This window comes from Antechinus flavipes, chromosome 2, assembly GCF_016432865.1.
Source record: "Antechinus flavipes isolate AdamAnt ecotype Samford, QLD, Australia chromosome 2, AdamAnt_v2, whole genome shotgun sequence".
Taxonomy (NCBI): domain Eukaryota; kingdom Metazoa; phylum Chordata; class Mammalia; order Dasyuromorphia; family Dasyuridae; genus Antechinus; species Antechinus flavipes.
In genome coordinates this window covers 573,233,775-573,250,939 of record NC_067399.1, presented here as the reverse complement: position 1 = coordinate 573,250,939, position 17,165 = coordinate 573,233,775, and the positions used below count along the sequence as shown (strand labels likewise).

Here is a 17,165-nt window from a genome sequence, read left to right as displayed (position 1 = left end):
AGAACTCAAAGGACTAGATCCCACAACAATCATTAATTTTCACAGAATCTCTTGAAAATTATTTCTTTATATATAGGTAGAACAAATGAGTTACATATATAGCTGAAGCTATAACATAAGTCCCAGAGAAAAAATTGGAAGAACTAAATGAATCCTCATGGCTCTCAGTATAGAATCCACTACTATCTACTAAATCTTCTTATCTTCTTTTTATGTTGTTTGTCCTCCCTATCTTTTTAAGACAAGAAGGCCTCTGGGCCAATGACCTGGGTCAAGGGTCTAAGTCAAGAGCTGTCAAGGATGGAATAAACCCATTTCCCAAATTTATTCAATAATTGACATCTCATCATTGATAAAGGGCTTCACTCTTAATTGGAGGGCATTACTTATGCAGTATTTAAACAGACTGGCCTTACAACACCCATTCCCCTAATAAAGAAACATTTCAAGTGAAAAATAAAATCATGAAAAGAGTCAGAAAAAGACAAAGATTTAAATTTTTGTTTCCTTTATGAGCCAGAGTAAACTGCTTTACTTTTCTCAAGCTTAGTGACTATCTTATCTAACAAGAGGGTTTTGGACTACGATATCTATAAAGTGTCTTCTGCCACTAAATACTATGATCTATCATTTCATTGAGAAGCAATTAATTATTTTTTTTAATTTTCTTATCAGAAAATTCTGTGTAGGAAGTACCTAATTGAGAAGCAAGGGTATTTAAAAAGGTGATTTCATATTTTCCTGAAGAAACCCAGGATAATTTTTACCATTATTCCATTCTTTCTGTACTTTTTTTGTGTTGGTCAGAACAGAAATAATCTTCCTTTTCTTTAAATTTTACCCAGTAATCTGGATATGTCTTGAGCATTTCTTTTTGGCTTACTCTAGGGAGAGTGTCTAGCCCTTGCAACTGCCTCTACAATTGTGTCAAAAGAACTCATATAACTTTCTTCCTTCCAAAATGACCAATGAGACATATGGACAGATTTGGATACAATCTGTAAGCATCCATCTGGCGCTGGTCTTTGCATGTTAATGGTGAGGAGCATTTTCAGGCTAGAATCATTACTTTGCTTTTGAACTTCACTGACAGATGGCCCGAGGTGACACTACAAAATCTTTGGCAGAAATTTCTCAAAATGTGTCTAAATCACTCACCATCTTAATAATCTACTAAACTCACAACAATAGCCAATAATTTCTTGATGTCACTGTTTGATGCTTAGTTGTTATAAGGTAACTCTAACCTTGATATACCATACACCCACCACCGGTCCTTATAACTTATGTGTTATTAGTCTTTGAATTAGAGAAATAATAAGTCAGATTCTCCTAGGATATAAGTTTTTCTATGAAAGGAAGTTAAGAGTGGTTGAGAAACTGCACAACTCTTCTGTGCCAGTAGGGGCCTTAATAGAAAGCCATTGCAATTTACTTTTATTTGGAAAGTCATAGTGAGATTTAGGCCATAAACAAATTAAATACAGCCATGAAAAGGAGTTTCATGTTCAATCTTGCTGTTCATTTTGCAAAAGTTAATATTGGCACAAGGGATCCTATGGATCCTCAATCTTTGAAATTACAACCATAAAAAAGTAAAAATATTGAATATGGGGAGAAAGCCTTGGTATATTATGGAATCCAGGAAAGCCATTTCTTTCCTGGGAAGTCATTTAATTTAGAATAAAATGTTAATCACATAAGAAGCATTTGATAAAATATTTATTGAATGGTTTATCTTTTATATTTTTATTGCTTTTTCTCTCTAGCTATCCCAAGGCAAATCAGAAGATGATCCTATAGCTGGGGCTGTCTTTTATAATTGAATTGATTGACAAAATTTGTCATCTGCAATGCTGAAATACTTAAAGTTACAACTTTTTGGTTTAGGCTGAATTGGTTGAATCTGATATTAAACTAAACACATGATAAGACTGATTGAGTCAGAACCTTTGGAACTGGTAGGCATCTTTAAGATTATTTTAGTTCATGCCCCTCATTGCGAAGATAAGGAAATTGAAAGATGAGCAATTAGGTCACACAGCTAGATGATGTTTAATAAACATTTGTAGGTTGACTGATTGAATGAGGATTTGAACCTAGTTTTTCTTACTTAAAAGTCACCATGCTTTCCATTCCACCATTAATTCTAATATACTGTACCATTGTTCTGAAAAGAAGTGACATTGTTCAGTGTTTTAGAATTAAATCACAGAGTAGACACTCTCTGTTCTATTTCCATTCTTGTCACCAGCTTCCTATATGACTTTTGGCTTCAGTGTGTAAGTGTGCTATTTAATGTACATTGGACAAGCAGCATATAAAAGCAAACAAAACCCCAAAATTTTAATGTCAACTTATAACATCTAATTATGTAAATTTGAAATTACATATTGTCTTAACATGACATGAATGAATAAAAGAATAAGTGAAAGATTTATTAAGCACTTGTACACAAAGGACTGTGCTAAGTAGTGGGATTACAACAGAAAAGGAAGATGATTCATGTTCTCAAGGTTCTCACATTCTTTCTCATTGGGGAGAAAACATGTGGAAAGTTACAGGTCAGATTGAAAAGCTCTATAGTCCTTAGGGTGCAATGGCAAAGCAGAGGTAAAGACTCTGATATCATGTCATTAAATGTTAAAGTTGTATCATGTTGGATATGTTGGAAGAACCATATAAAATGAACACAGGTTCTTTGCCACATAATAAGTCAGAAACTTATTTTTCCCATATAGAGCCCTAATATTTCAAGTTCTGTTACCTTTATAAAGATTATATATAAAGTAAAATGGACAATGGCTTTAGGCCTAAATTGTATTGTTATTTTGGCTAAATATGCATTTAGGACCCTGAATTAATTTAGGCACTATATCTATAAATATTTACTTTAAATCAGGCAGATTTGCTTATATCTCTTAAGAGGACAACAATGGTGCCCAGTGTGACTTCCCAGAAGCATGTAACTTAGATTGTTTCAACTCTAACTTTTAAGACAACGTGGTAGATACCAAAAGCTCTGAAAATTAGGCTCTTCTACATCCAAAGAAAGAACACTGGGAAATGAATGTAAACTATTTGCATTTTTGTTTTTCTTCCCGGGTTATTTTTACCTTCTGAATCCAATTCTCCCTGTGCAACAAGAGAACTGTTCGGTTCTGCAAACATATATTGTATCTAGGATATACTGCAACATATGTAACATATATAGGACTGCTTGCCATCTAGGGGAGGGGATGGAGGAAAGGAGGGAGGGAGGGGAAAAATCAGAACAGAAGCAAGTGCAAGGGATACTGTTGTAAAAAAATTACCTTGGCACAGGTTCTGTCAATAAAAAATTATAAAATAAAATAAAAAAAGAAAAAGAAAATTAGGCTCTTACTTGCAATCCTGCCTGGGTTTGGGAATGTATCCTGGATAGGAATCCTCTGTAATCATCCTGCACATTCTGCTGTCCCTATCGGAGGGAAGGAGAGTTCCAGCCTTGACCAGCAGTCCAAGGCAGTGATCGAAGGTGTTCCGTTCCTCAGGTCCATCTTCAGTAAAGAAGCAGTGGCCCAGAGAGTCATATCCCACAACATCTTTAACCTTTAGAAATCATTTTACAAATGATTTAGAAAACATTTAAAAATAAACAATATTCCATCTAGTATTCTTAGTCATCTATTCTTTAAGATTTTAATAATGTCATTAAATCATGAAAAAGACAACTTTGGCATCAATAAAGGCAAAGTATCTATCTGCAAAAAGGAAGCAAAATGGTTCAGCAATGTCATAGAAGTAAACGTAAATCAGTGGTATGAAAAATCCCTTTGACTCCCTGAAGAAGAAGACTAGAACACTTTAGTTCTGAAGTTTCTTTTAGACTAGAGAAGTATTTACTTTGATATTTATTGGTTCTATTCCATCCTTTCCCCCCTCTCCAAAGTCAGCATACATTTGCACACATTTGGTCAGATGTCTTAGAGTCTGGAGATTTTTTAACTTATTGTTCTCATTTAATGGAGGAAGGAACTGAGGACCCAAGAAGGAATAAAATTGACCTTACGTCCCTTAATCTAGGATTCTATACCAAAATTGTCAAGTTGCAGAATCGCAATATAGTTCTATATTACTTTCCCTTAATCCTTTCTCAACAGGCATTGCTTAAATCAAGATTTACCACCCAATAAATCCATAAATATTTCAGTAAAACCTAACTCTTTTAACTAATACTAAACCAATAGAATATGCTACTTTTTCTTTTTGTGAACAATTCAAACAGCTATGAATGCTTTGAAAGCTATGTAGAAAAACAAAAGATATCTTTTATACAAATCCTATTTTCATTTGCTAGTCTCTGACTAATCTTCCCATTAACCCCTTAAGACACGTGAAATGTTAGATATCCATCAGTTTGTTGATTTTGGTTATTCTTTCTTAAAGCAAGTGCAGTCTTTTTTTTCTGTTGCTTTACCTTTTTCCCATTCAGAATGAGGGATGAATGATAAGAGGAGTGCAATGAAGCAAAAAAAGGGATTTAGATCTTCTATGAGAATGAATGGGGAGCTAGAAATAACATGGAATACAGGGAAAATTGTAATTCCATAATTATTCTTTTTGTTCAGCCTTCTAGCCCTTTCTCAGATGTTGATAAAATGTGGATGCGAAGTATCAATTGCCATCAAGTCAGAGATGGGAACATATTCAGAATTCAGTGCTCCTAAGTTATTCTGCTTATACTCCAGTTTGATTGGGAGAATGACCAGTTGGTGTCTGCATTTGGTAGCAAAGGTCCCTGGAGTTAACCCTGAAGATTCTATCCATTAATTTTGAATTTCCATCAACTAGTCTTGACTCCTAACCTCGTGGTTCCATTTCAATCTCCATTGTGTGCTTTGATTTATATAAACCTGCTCCTTAAATCACTTTTTCAATCTCCTCACCTTTAATCTAAACATTTTCTTCATCAATGTATTCCTTTGCCCAATATTAATATTAAACTATCATCCTATTTAATTCTATGAACTTTCATTGCCTTATCCAGCAGAAAGTCCTACTACAAGGACCTATTCAAATTGGAATTTCAATCTCTGTGAAGAAAACCTCATTTCTAATATACTTTTCAGAGAGCATTAAATATAATAAATATAATACATTAAATATAATTGAATTGAATATAATATAATCATTGACTAATACAATTCACTAGAGACAAAAGTAGAATCTTATACTTGGATTAAAAAATTAGTTTCACAAGTACAAGATGAAGAATGCAGGGCTAGATAATAATTTGACTAGAAAAAAAGTGTTACTAGATTGTAAGCTCAGTTTGAGCCAACAGTGTGATATGGCAGCCAAAAAAAAAAAAAAAAACTAAAATGATCTGGCTGCAACAAGAGAGCTATAGCCTTTTAGAAGATGATATTACTATTGTATTCTGCTCTGGAAAGACTACATCTAGAGTGTGATATTTTGTTCTGGATACCATAGTTTTAGGAGGCTGGAAAGTGTCCAAAGAAAAGCAAACGGGATGATAGACTTTAATCCATGATATATTAGGATTAGCTAATAGTACTGGGAATTTTTTGGCCTGGAGAAGAGTTGAGAAATAGAGGGCAATATGATCACTGTCAAGTATTTAAATGGCTGTCATGTGCAATGGAATAAATACTTTTTAATTTTGGTCCCAGAGTGTAGAATCTGGAGAAGTTATAAAGAAGTAAATTTAGATTTCATAATAATTATAGTGAAAAGAATAAGGATCTTGTTCAGAAGGCATGGAGGGTCACTCTAGGAAAATCTTTAAATGGAGATTGGATAAGTACTTAGGCTATGGTGCTACAATGGGAACTTTTGTGCAGATATGAGTGGGAATAGGTGTCTGCTGAGGTCCTTTCCAAGTCATCTAAAACTCATTGATATGTTTATACAAATCAACACATTTACATTACCACAAACCTAAAATAGTTCCAATGGTAAATGTGTTTGTTGCCCCTTATAACTAAAAGCCTACAACTAGTCCATCGGTGATCTCTCATGTCAAATGAATTGTGTATCACAGTCTGTGAAGATGGCACTGGCAGATGGTCTTCCCTCTATTCCCTCTCCCCTGTTCCCATTGAAGTTCTGTTGCTTATGTTCTTGATTGGATTTCACACTACTTGACTAAAAGTCAAAAGATTCAAAACAAGTTATCAAAGAAACCTAAAGAATGTTGCCTAGTTGCTGTCTTCAAGGGAAAGATTCTAGGCATGTGGTTTCTCAGCTGTGGTTTAGGTGGAGTCCAAGCTTACGCCACCAAGTATGCCTTGTCTCATGATGTTACTTCTTTCTGGAATTCTCTTCCCTTTCAAAATCCTACCCATTCTTCAAGCTCAAGCTCCCATCTTAAAATGAGATAATATTTGTAAAGGACTTAGCACAGTGCCTGGTACCCACTGTATAAATGCTTATCTCTTACTTTCTTTATGAAGCCTGTGTTGACTTCCCTCGTAAGAAGTAACTTTTACTTTTCTATAAACTCATCAAATTTCGAACTCTTTTAAAGCTCTTTACCCATTCTTTATGCGTGATTTTTTGTATGTCTCTTACTTTCCCAGGGACACTATTAACTCAATGAGAAGAAGGAAGGTGTCTTTTCTACCTTTATATCCTTCATAGGGCATAGGATTTATGAGAATAAAATAAAGGTGGATGGCAAAGAGGATGACACACAGTAAACAATAAATACTTTTCCACTCATTACTTCTTATATCTTGGAGCTTTAAATTTAATTCTATTTTGGAACTGATGAAAGTCATTGAAGGAAGTCATTTTTACCCTCTACATCCCTTTTGTAGCAGCTAAGGGAAAGGACAGAGAAGTAAACTTTTCTATCTTTTTCTTAGCTTAAAAACTGTTCAAAAGTAGATATGTTCATATGCAGAAGCATGGCTGGTATCATTTTAAAATTTAACCTACATCATTAATATGTTCTTAATTCTAAAAATCAACAAAACAATAAATCAAGTTCCAATTTGTATTGATGATCTAAATGCTCATACTGAAAATTTAACAATTGGCTTTCCTGATTTGGTTTTCCAAAATTACAAGTAATTAAAATTATTTAACAAAATAAAAATACAATACAATATAGATCGTGTTAAATTGTGCTTTTCTAAGTTAATATGCAACACAGGAAGAATAGTTCAACTCTTTCAATTTTCCCAAAAAGGAAAGAAATTTTTCCCATCATTACAAAGATAGTTATTAGAATGATTAAGAAATTAGTATCAATGATAAAGAGAAAAAAGTCAGGAAACAGAAAGGTTAGAGAAAAATGCTGAAGCAGTTCATATATTGACTAGAATCATATGCAAGGATAAAGAATAGTGAAAATCATTGTTGGGAGTAGAATAACCATTTTTCAAAAGATATCTCTGTTTCTAGACTCATATGGTTATGGTGATTCACAGAGGATTCTATCATTTAAGATCCAGAGCTTCTTAGTCTGTCTAGTAGACAGATAGGCATAAAGTTAAACTGAAGAGACATTGTTAATAGAAAAGTCATATGTACCCAGTAGGGCTGGAGAGATAAGAAGCCTAATAGAGTCAGAATTTTGTTTTCATAGTAATAGTCTTTATTTGAGATAACAAGAATTCTTGATTGTAATTCAGAGAAAATGTGTATAGGTTCCAGAGGAAAGCTAGGAAAGACAGCAAGATTTGGGTTCAGAACAAATCCAGGTTTTTACTCACTGCCTGCCACATGGATGCTTACAAAGTGCTAGTTGACTTATTCTTGCTCATAGAAATCAGAGTAGAGATTTAGAGCTTAACCAGATCTCAGTGGTCATTCATTCTAATTTCTTTATTATATAAATGAAGAAAACAAGGCTCAGAGGGAGGTGATTTGCCAAAAATCAAACAGGTAGTGACTGATAGAACCAACATTTGAACCCAGGTCCACTGACTCCTACAAACTAGCACTTTCCACACTTGCTTTGAAAATTTCTTCTTACTCTCAAATCTGTAATTCTGCCTCAGAAAGAACTGTGACCTAGAAATCCACAGAGAGAAGTTCCAATTTCTGCCTTGACATCGCCCTAGAGAGAGGTCATTCATTCATTGCCTTTGCCCAAATCTGAATTGTTTCTTCTCTCTTATCCCTAAGATTACTTCTTCTATGATCCAAAACCATTTCTAACACCTGGTCCTAATTATATTTCTATTACAAGGCATAATCATTTGTTTAATATGCATTCTCTTGATTATTTTCATCAATAGAAGAGGAAATGAAAATATAATCTAATTCTCAGAGGAAACAGCAGGGTATAATAGAAAGAGTCCTAGATTTGAAGTCAAAGGACTTGAGTTCAAATTTTGGGTGTTTTACATAATATGTGATCTTGGACCAGGCACATAACTTCTCTAGGATAGTACAATTTGTAACATGAGGGAATTGAATTAATTTAACTCTATGGTTTCCTTTAGTTCTAGATTTATGAATCTGAATCTCTTGCATTTTATTTTAGAAAGACAACAGCCAGGACTTTCTGGTGTTAATCCATTTAGTTAGGTCATAAACTCTTAAAATAATAAATATTTACTTTTTGATGGGAAGCATAAACAGAATTCTGATTCATGAATTTACTAATGTTTCCCCATTGAAAGGGATATTAGCAATACCTTAAAGAATAATTAAATTTCTAATTCAAACAAAGAAAGTTGTTTGGGAAAGCTAGCTTTTCCCAACATTTGTGCTCATGAGCTTGGTTGCAGAGAAAGTCTCACTTGAGGAGGACAACACTGTTTCTTATTAGTATGCTATTGTCCATTTGAGAATTGCCTCAATTCCAACTCCTGGCATGGAGGTAGGAAAAAAAGCTTACACAATCCTGGTGGAATGTGCTATATACTTTAATATCAGAGTAAAGTATATTATACAGAAAACCTGAATTGATTTCTTGACTGCTGTCAACAAAGAATGGAGTTTTCAAAATGGTGAGGCCCTTTTATAAGAAGTATAAACCCAAAGGAAAAGTACTAAATGTAAAATGGGCAGATGGATTCCAATACCTAAGGCAGCTTTCCAAAATTTAGAACTCTCTGCTGGTAATGGAGCCCTCACTCATCCCAAAGGATAAGATGCCAGACAGAAGAAACTTAAGAACTCTTCGCAGGGTGTGGTTGCTGGGTATTTGCTATTGGGTTACAACAGCAAAAAAGCATTCTCTTTTCATCAGTCCCATCATTCTGTCTGCTTTTCATTGCTGCTGTTTTGGCTGAGGGAGCTGGTTTCTTATGACATTTCAAAGTTATGGCACAGTAAGTTGGGTTTCACTAGGAAGCACCATAAGGGTCTCCAGTTTCAAAATATAAGCCTATCATTTTTGGTGCTCAGAAAATGCCAAAAGCTGAGTATTTGAATTGGCATAAATCCTGTGTGGAAATCAAGAAGATTTCCTGAAGATAGGCTAAAATCAACATTTTTTCTGGACTACACTCACACATAAATGAATCTGCGCTTGTACTATCCCACAATGACATTGAGAGATGCCATCTTGTTATTCAGGGTATTTCTGTCTCATATACCAACTTCTATCCCCTATGCCATGATGCCTCTCTATTTTAAAGAAAAACATTTATCATTTAAAATAAATTTTAAAGTAATAGAACAGAATTTTTAAATATAAGCACAATCATTTCACTTTGAAAACAGCAGTAAATTAGAAAGAAAATTAAATAAAATATAAAACAACTTGTTAGTATACTTGAAGGCTTAAGTCATCCTTGAGTCTTTTTCTAGCCAACCATCCCTTTCTGACTTTACTTGACTCTTTGTTAGTCTGAATCCAGTGATAGATTATTATTATTATTATTATCACTTTAAAAAATGCTCTCATTAGTAACCTGGGATTGTTTACCACTTAACTTTGTCAAAGTTGTCAGTTTACAACTCTAAGAAATTTTTACTATCCTTTTCTGCTCTAGTTCTGGTTCTCTGAGAGTTTACAAAAAACAAAACAAAACAAAAATAATCCACAAAATTCTATCGATAAAGACCATTTACAAAATTATCTAAAATGTAATTAGACTTTTACTGCTTCTTAGCAATTCTTTTTATTAATCTCTTTTCCATTCCCTATAGCATTCCCCATGTCCCCAAACAAATCTTTCCTGCTATCCTAAATATTTCAAGCTTTCTTTATTCCCAAGAGACATCCTTGCATAATCCTTTATTGAAGATATCAAGGTCATTCCACACAAGCTTCATTAACTCTGCCACTTAAAACTTTTTTTCCATTCATATCATCTCTCCTCTCTTCTACCTTAGATATATAAGTGTTTCTCTTACTTGCAGGCTAACCTGTGGCATTGATATCATTCTTTTCAATATTTTATATCAATCATACTTTTTCTTTCTTGTGACTTCTGCTCTGGGACTACGACAATCAGTTTTGGTACCAGTGGAAAACAGTATGAAATATGGTCTCAAATCAACTTTTAGAGACAATCATCTGAGGGGTAAAGATGCTCTCATATTGTTAAGGAATAGAAAACCTCAAAGAGACAATGGTAGACACCCAGAACATGAAATTGGTTCTGATGAAGTAATGGAAAAGGGAGAAGGTAGGGGCAGGCTAGGGAGAAGTTCATTTGGGATAGAGCCATTAGGAACAAACATTTAATTAATTAAAACTAATGGTTTCTTAACAACTTTATTTTTGCTAAGTTCTAAGTTCAAAAATGTTTTCTGTGATGGTTAAGTGTTCTGGGTTACAAAGGTAAGGGTTTAAGCGAGAATTTTAACTCAGTTTTTCCTGATTCCAATCTGTAGTTCTTTCTACCTCTTTATCTATGTGAATAATCCATGCTACCAAAAAGCATATAAATGGATTAACATAATCAAATGTATAATTTGGTAATAATCCTTTCTCTCAAAACAATTCTCATAAGGTCTCTCAACTGCTTGGTTCATCCTTAAGCATCTGATTTGCTAATGTCTAAATTTTCTTTTCTTCCTCCTAAGCTATTTAGTTTAAGTTAAATTAAACTATTAAGTTTAATTTTTTCTGTACTGGATCAATTGGTACCTGCCTTCAAGAATCAAGAAGACTGGAATAGTGGCACTCACTGTTAAACACAGTAAAAAGCAATGAACTTCTAAAGTTCATGGCTCTGTTCCTCACAGCTCATTCACCTCTCCATTCTTTGCAGTTTGATTTCTGCCCTTACAACTTGTTGAAACTGGAAGGCAATCCACCAGTTACATGCTACTGTTAAATCCAGTGGATTTTTCTTGATTTAATTGCAGCATTTCATACCATTGACCACTCTGTATGTTGGATGTCTTAGAGACTCCTGTCTTCCTATTTCTATTTGTTGAAATCCATGCTTTTCTTTAAAGCCTAGCTTAATTTTCACTCTTTTTGTTATGGTTTACTTGAATTTTGTTTTCTTTTTCATTTTTTCTTTTTGATCTGATTTTTTTCTTATGCAGCAAGATAATTGTATAAATATGTATGCCTATATTGGACTTAACATATATTTTTACCATATTTAATATATATTGGATCACTTGCCATCTAGGGGAAGGGGTGAGCAAAAGAAGGGAAATTGGAGCACAAGGTTTTGCAAAGTCAGTGTTGAAAAATTATCTTTGCATATGTTTTGAAAATAAAAAAACTTCAATAAAAAATAAAATTCAAAAAAAGCCCAGCTTAAATGCCACCTTGCAATCTTTTGTGACTCATGCCACTACTACCCAACAGAAAACTCTCTCTTCTTTTCCTAACTTCTTTAAGTACTCAACTCATATTTCTCTTGTACTATTTTTTTTAAGCAATAGATTATGATTTCACACTCCAACAATAAGATCAAGAAGAAAGTTTGACATTTTCAACATACTTTTACGAGTGGTCTTAAATCTACATCTTATTCACTTTGGGCATTCTAATCTGCATTCTATTTATTGTTCAGTTCTACTATAATGTATGCCCTTTAATGGCAGATACTGTATTTCATCTTGCAAGCGTTAGCATCTAGTACAGAATCCTACATTTAGTAGGCACTTATTATTGCTGAGAAGTGAATTGTGATACTTCTCTAAAGAAAAACTTGCTCTCATAGTAAGCCAAAAGTCTATTGCAGTTGGTATTGTTATCTCTCAGTTCCTTATCAGACAAGCAGATGCTAATGCATAGGAGTTCTGCATGATTTCCTTTGCAATGTGACCAGCAGTTAGTTCTGCCACTCTAGCACTCCCTGAGTGATTCCAGCAAGGGAAAAATGGCATTTCACAGCACTCAGCTCAAACAAGACTCCAGCTTATGCTGGGAAACAGACTATCCAGACAATAGTAAATTAGATACTGAGGGACACCAGAGACATGTCAGCACTTACCAATTTAAGTGGCTGAATGGTCTTTGGTATAAGATGGCAATCAGCAATTCCAGATTTCAACTTCCAGTTTGGCCAATGACTTTTTTCTCCCTCAAGTCTGTAATTAATCATCACCTCTCTAGGGGTCTAAATTTCCATTCTCTGAACTATGGGGAGGTTCATCTACTCACCCCCCCCTCCCCTAAGACTGCAAATTACGTAAGTGCCTGGAAGATAATTAATGTCACACCCATGATGAAGATTTTTTTTAAATAACAGTTGACTTTTATATAGTGCTTTAAGGTTTGCAAATATTGCATATTTGTACATTTAATTTAGGAACATAGATTTTGAGTCTGCAGGAATATTATAAGGCCATCTATTCAGATCCAACCCTCATTTTACAAATGAGGAAACTGAGACCAAGAGAATTTTAGTGATTTTGCTGAGTCATGTGGAAGAACAAGAAACTTGATTTTAGTTCCTTTGACTCTACTTTTCCCACTGTTCCAAGAGTTTTCCTCATTTTACAATTCATTCTCAGTGCTTAACTTTTAATTGGTTGGGGATCAAATGTAATAGAGAAGGGACAAGGAAATTGTTTCAGTCTGGGCTCCTTTCCCTGAGCTCTCTCTGAGAAGGAGAGCTATGCTGACCTAAACCATCAGAGTGGCTAATATCTGTAAGCACTGAGCAACCAAGAAATACCAAACCAAGCCGACTTTCTAATCTTGCTTACTTCTGATTGGTATATACCTGAATGCTTGATGTTTTCTTGCTATGGATTGGTGCATTTGTAAAATGTGCCTGAATAGTTTGTTTACTTTGGGAGTATAAAAGAATGGACTTCTGTGGGGGAGGGCAGTGAGTCACTCTGTCAATTAGTCTGCAGTCCTGGCAGAGCAGTCCAGTTCCTAGTTGAGCTTTGTATGACACGTCCTAGAATTGGGACAAAAATGACCCAGCATAGCTATGTTTCAGTTTGGCAGGAGTCTTCACTGTATTCTTTGCCTTCATATCAAGAGATTTAAATCAGATTAAGTTCCCTTTGATCATGAGCTAGGTCTCTCCTTTGAATCCAGTAGCCTAATTGTTATAGCTCAGATGACTCACAAAATCTTTGAATCACAGAATTTTAGAATTGCCAGGGATCTCAGAAAGATGGGACTGCTTGAGTCTACAGTGATGTCAGCAAAAGAGAGCAAGGAATGGTGTGAGGGTGGGGTAGAGCTGGAGGCCTAAAAGATCATTGTCTTGGTGGAAAAAGTTGTAGAGGACAAACAAAAACTTGGGTGCCTAGTGTTTTCTTCATAATGCTAGCTTGATTTACTCTGTGCTGAAAAGTTTGTCCCTCGTCTTCTGACTTTGAAACATTGCTCTGAGTTCTTTCATGTTTCATGAATGACCTTTTGGTTTTAAAGTCTGTCTTGGCCCAGAAGGACGTTCCATTTACCCTTTCAGATCATGACTTGGGGGGGCAGCTAGGTGGTGCAGTGGACAGAGCACCAGCCCAGCTGTGTGACCCTGGACAAGTCACTTAATCCCAATTGCCTCAGGGGGAGAAAAAAAAAAACAGATCATGACTTGGATCTCTGTCCTGAGAAGGGAAGGTTGATCATATATGTTCTGCATATTGCTCCTGATCACCAGCAGGAATCCACTCTATCTCCAAGGGGGTAGGATGGGACAGCAGTGATCTAAAACTCTTTGGTGAGTAAATTCTTCAGCTATCATTTCTTACCAACAATCCATTAGAGCCATGGACTGTGACACAGCGGGAGAATGTATGGTGGATGGAGAGATCTTTCACATAAGTTGGCGGGTCATAGCCTCCCTTTTCATCGACATCACCAGCCAGGTGGAAGTGGATTGGATACTGTCCCATGATCTGCTGACCCATATGTTTTAGCTCAATACCTTCAAGATGAACTGCCTTAAATCCAGGCCCAAACTGGAAGAAGAAGAAAAAAAACAGAAGTCAGAAAATATTCCTGAAATGCTGACAAAAGTGATCTAGTAAAATATCCAACAAAAGGAAAAAAAAAAACTGGCAGGGGATGATATTTTAATTGATGTCCACTATTATGAATAATACATTTTCCCTACTCTAAAGTTCTCCATCAATTCCTCCATCAAGTCCAATAGAAGGACTAACTTCTGCTTTCTCTATTTCCTGGATACTTAGCACAGTACCTGGCACATAGTAGGTGCTCAACAAATCCATAATAATTAGATTTAACGTGGAACTTGATAAATTTTTCCCTTTGCTTTTTAATCTAGAGGTCATAAATGCACATAGAACATAGGCTCCTCTACTTGTCCCAATAATCAGAGGCATTTTGTGAGGAAATGATGACAATTATAATTTAGATCGATTATATATCATTCTCTTTTGTAACAATGTTGTTAATGCATCTTATTTCCTCTATTGAACAAAAAATTCCTGGAGGGCAAAAGTATCTTATTTACCTTTGAATCTCTGCCAATGTCTGCCTAAGATAGTGAACTGTACTAGAGGCAGCTAGGTGGCAGAGGATAGGCTATTAGTTCTGAAGTCAGGAAGACCTGTCTCAGGTACTAACATCCTGGACAACTCACTTAACCTCTTTCTGTTTCAGTTTTCTCATTTGTAAACTGGGAATAATAATAGCACCTATCTTTCAGGGTTCTTGTGAAAATTAAATAAGATGATAATCATAAAGCACTTAACACGGTGTCTAGTATGTAGTAAATATTATTGTAATTAAAAAAAAAAAAACAGACCTCTGATTTCATTGGTGAAGGCAGCTGTCTGTGAAGAAACTTCTACAGTCATTATCAGCAACATATTAAAAATGTATAGAGTTGCCTAGTACATTGAGAGATTAAAGGATTTAAAGGTCCCATAGTCAATAATATAAGAAACTAGACAAGGATCCAGGTCTCCCTGACTCCCAATTTGGCTCTCTATTCATTGGTATCACAATACCACTCCCAATTATACAAGTCATTCCAAAAAATCTGAGTAAAGTTTGAAGTTATTACAAAGCAGTATATAAATACAAAGCAGTATGGAAGAAGAAGGGACAATAAGGGGATGAGGAAAGGTGCTGGAGATGATCAAGGTTCCCAAGAGGAGAAAGTTAAGAAAGAACATCACCAGCCTGAGAATCAGCTTACTCAAAGGCATAGAGGTGGGAGATGAAAGATTATGCACAAGAAAAAGAAAGCAGTCCAATTTGGCTAAAGAATAGCATACATGCAAGAGAGTAGTGCATAAAGACCATTGTGAAACATTGGTGCACCCTAATATTCCACCATAGATAAGCCATTCATGATTGGTATACACATACCTTGATATGCCCACCAAAAGTATCAAAATCAAAGAAGCTGCAGATCTGGTTTTTATAGGGATAGCATGTTCTCTGTGTCTCTCCCATGATCAGAATGTTTCGGCTCAGGAGTCCCACTTCTGCTCTCATGTCCACACCATCTATTTCTTCTCCAATATGGAGATACATTGGTTTTCCTGTGGAAAGAATGGCCGTGCCCAGTTTCATTCTCTACTTTGAAGGCAGCAGGCATTACTGTATGGCAAACTGATTTCCAGACTTATCATTCAACTAAAATTACTCTCCCTAAAGTTACTGATGATATCTTAATTGCCAAATTTGATGACCTGTTTTCAATCCTCATCCTTTTCAATCTGTCCTGCAGCTTTGCTTCTGACAATGTTGACCATTCTTTCCTTCTAAATATTTTCTTTTTTCTGGGTTTTCATGACATTGTTCTCACTTAATGATCCTCTTACCTGTCTGAATGAACGATCCTTCTTAAGTTCTTTCACTGGATCATTATCCATATAATGTCCCCTAGTTGTGGATATACCTCAAGGTTCTGTCCTAGATCCACGTTAATTCTCTCTAAATACACTTTCACTTTTGACCACACTGGCTCCCATATCTTAAACATCTTTTCTCTAAAGATGACTCCCAAATTTATATCTAAACATAGCAACTCTCCCGAATGTCATTCATTTCCAATTGTCTCATCTTTCAAAAAGGAGGTCCATAAGCATCTTAAATTCAATATATTCCAAACAGAACTTATTCTCTTTTTTCATCGAACCCACCTGTCTTGCAATTTTTTCTATTTCTGAGCTGATTACCACTCTGCTTCCAGATACCCAGGTTTGTAACTTTGAAATTATTCTTGCTTCCTTACTTTTTCTCATTGCACATCTAATCAGTTGCCAAATTACCATACCCATGCATCTCTTTCAACTGTTACAGAATAATGAAATTGGAAGGAACATTGAGAATCATAAGAACCAATCCCCCTCCTTGATGGTTCTGAATACTGAAACTCTGCTAGAGGGTTAATTGATTTCTCCCAAAAACATAGTCAGTGAGTGAGAGAGCCAAGACTAAACTTAAGCCTCTTGGATCCAAGCTCATATATTTTCTATTGTATCTATCAGATACCTACAGTAACTCCTCCATGGTTTGCAATCCTATGAGATGAGTAGAGAGTCAGTTATACAGATCACATTATTACCGTTAAAAAACAGATTACAGAGTTATTGAGTAAACATTGTATCTGCATAGTGAGTTTATAGCTGACCCAGGCAAAAATATTACTAGACTCATGATTGTCAATAACACAAGTCTAGAAATCTTAGGACATCAGTGTATGTTGTTGGAAAATGACTCTTTTGAATATCCAGTGGACTTTTTGGGAGAAGGGGAGAAGTGGATGATGGAGTCTGGATGGGGGAATTTCATCAATGTAGGTAAGGACCTTCCTGATGCAGATGGGCAATCATTTTATAACAAA

At 35.2% G+C, this 17,165-nt stretch overlaps 1 protein-coding gene across 1 annotated transcript in view; it reads right to left on the bottom strand.

The window, feature by feature from the left end:
* CEMIP (cell migration inducing hyaluronidase 1) overlaps positions 1-17,165 on the bottom strand; it is a 110,771-nt gene that overhangs the window by 45,132 nt on the left and 48,474 nt on the right. Inside the window, exons 11-13 of the mRNA XM_051981163.1 lie at positions 15,683-15,858; positions 14,092-14,301; positions 3,386-3,591 (exon numbers count right to left, since the gene is read on the bottom strand). Coding sequence (XP_051837123.1) covers positions 3,386-3,591; positions 14,092-14,301; positions 15,683-15,858 — 592 coding nt within the window. The remainder of the gene's footprint in view (positions 1-3,385; positions 3,592-14,091; positions 14,302-15,682; positions 15,859-17,165) is intronic.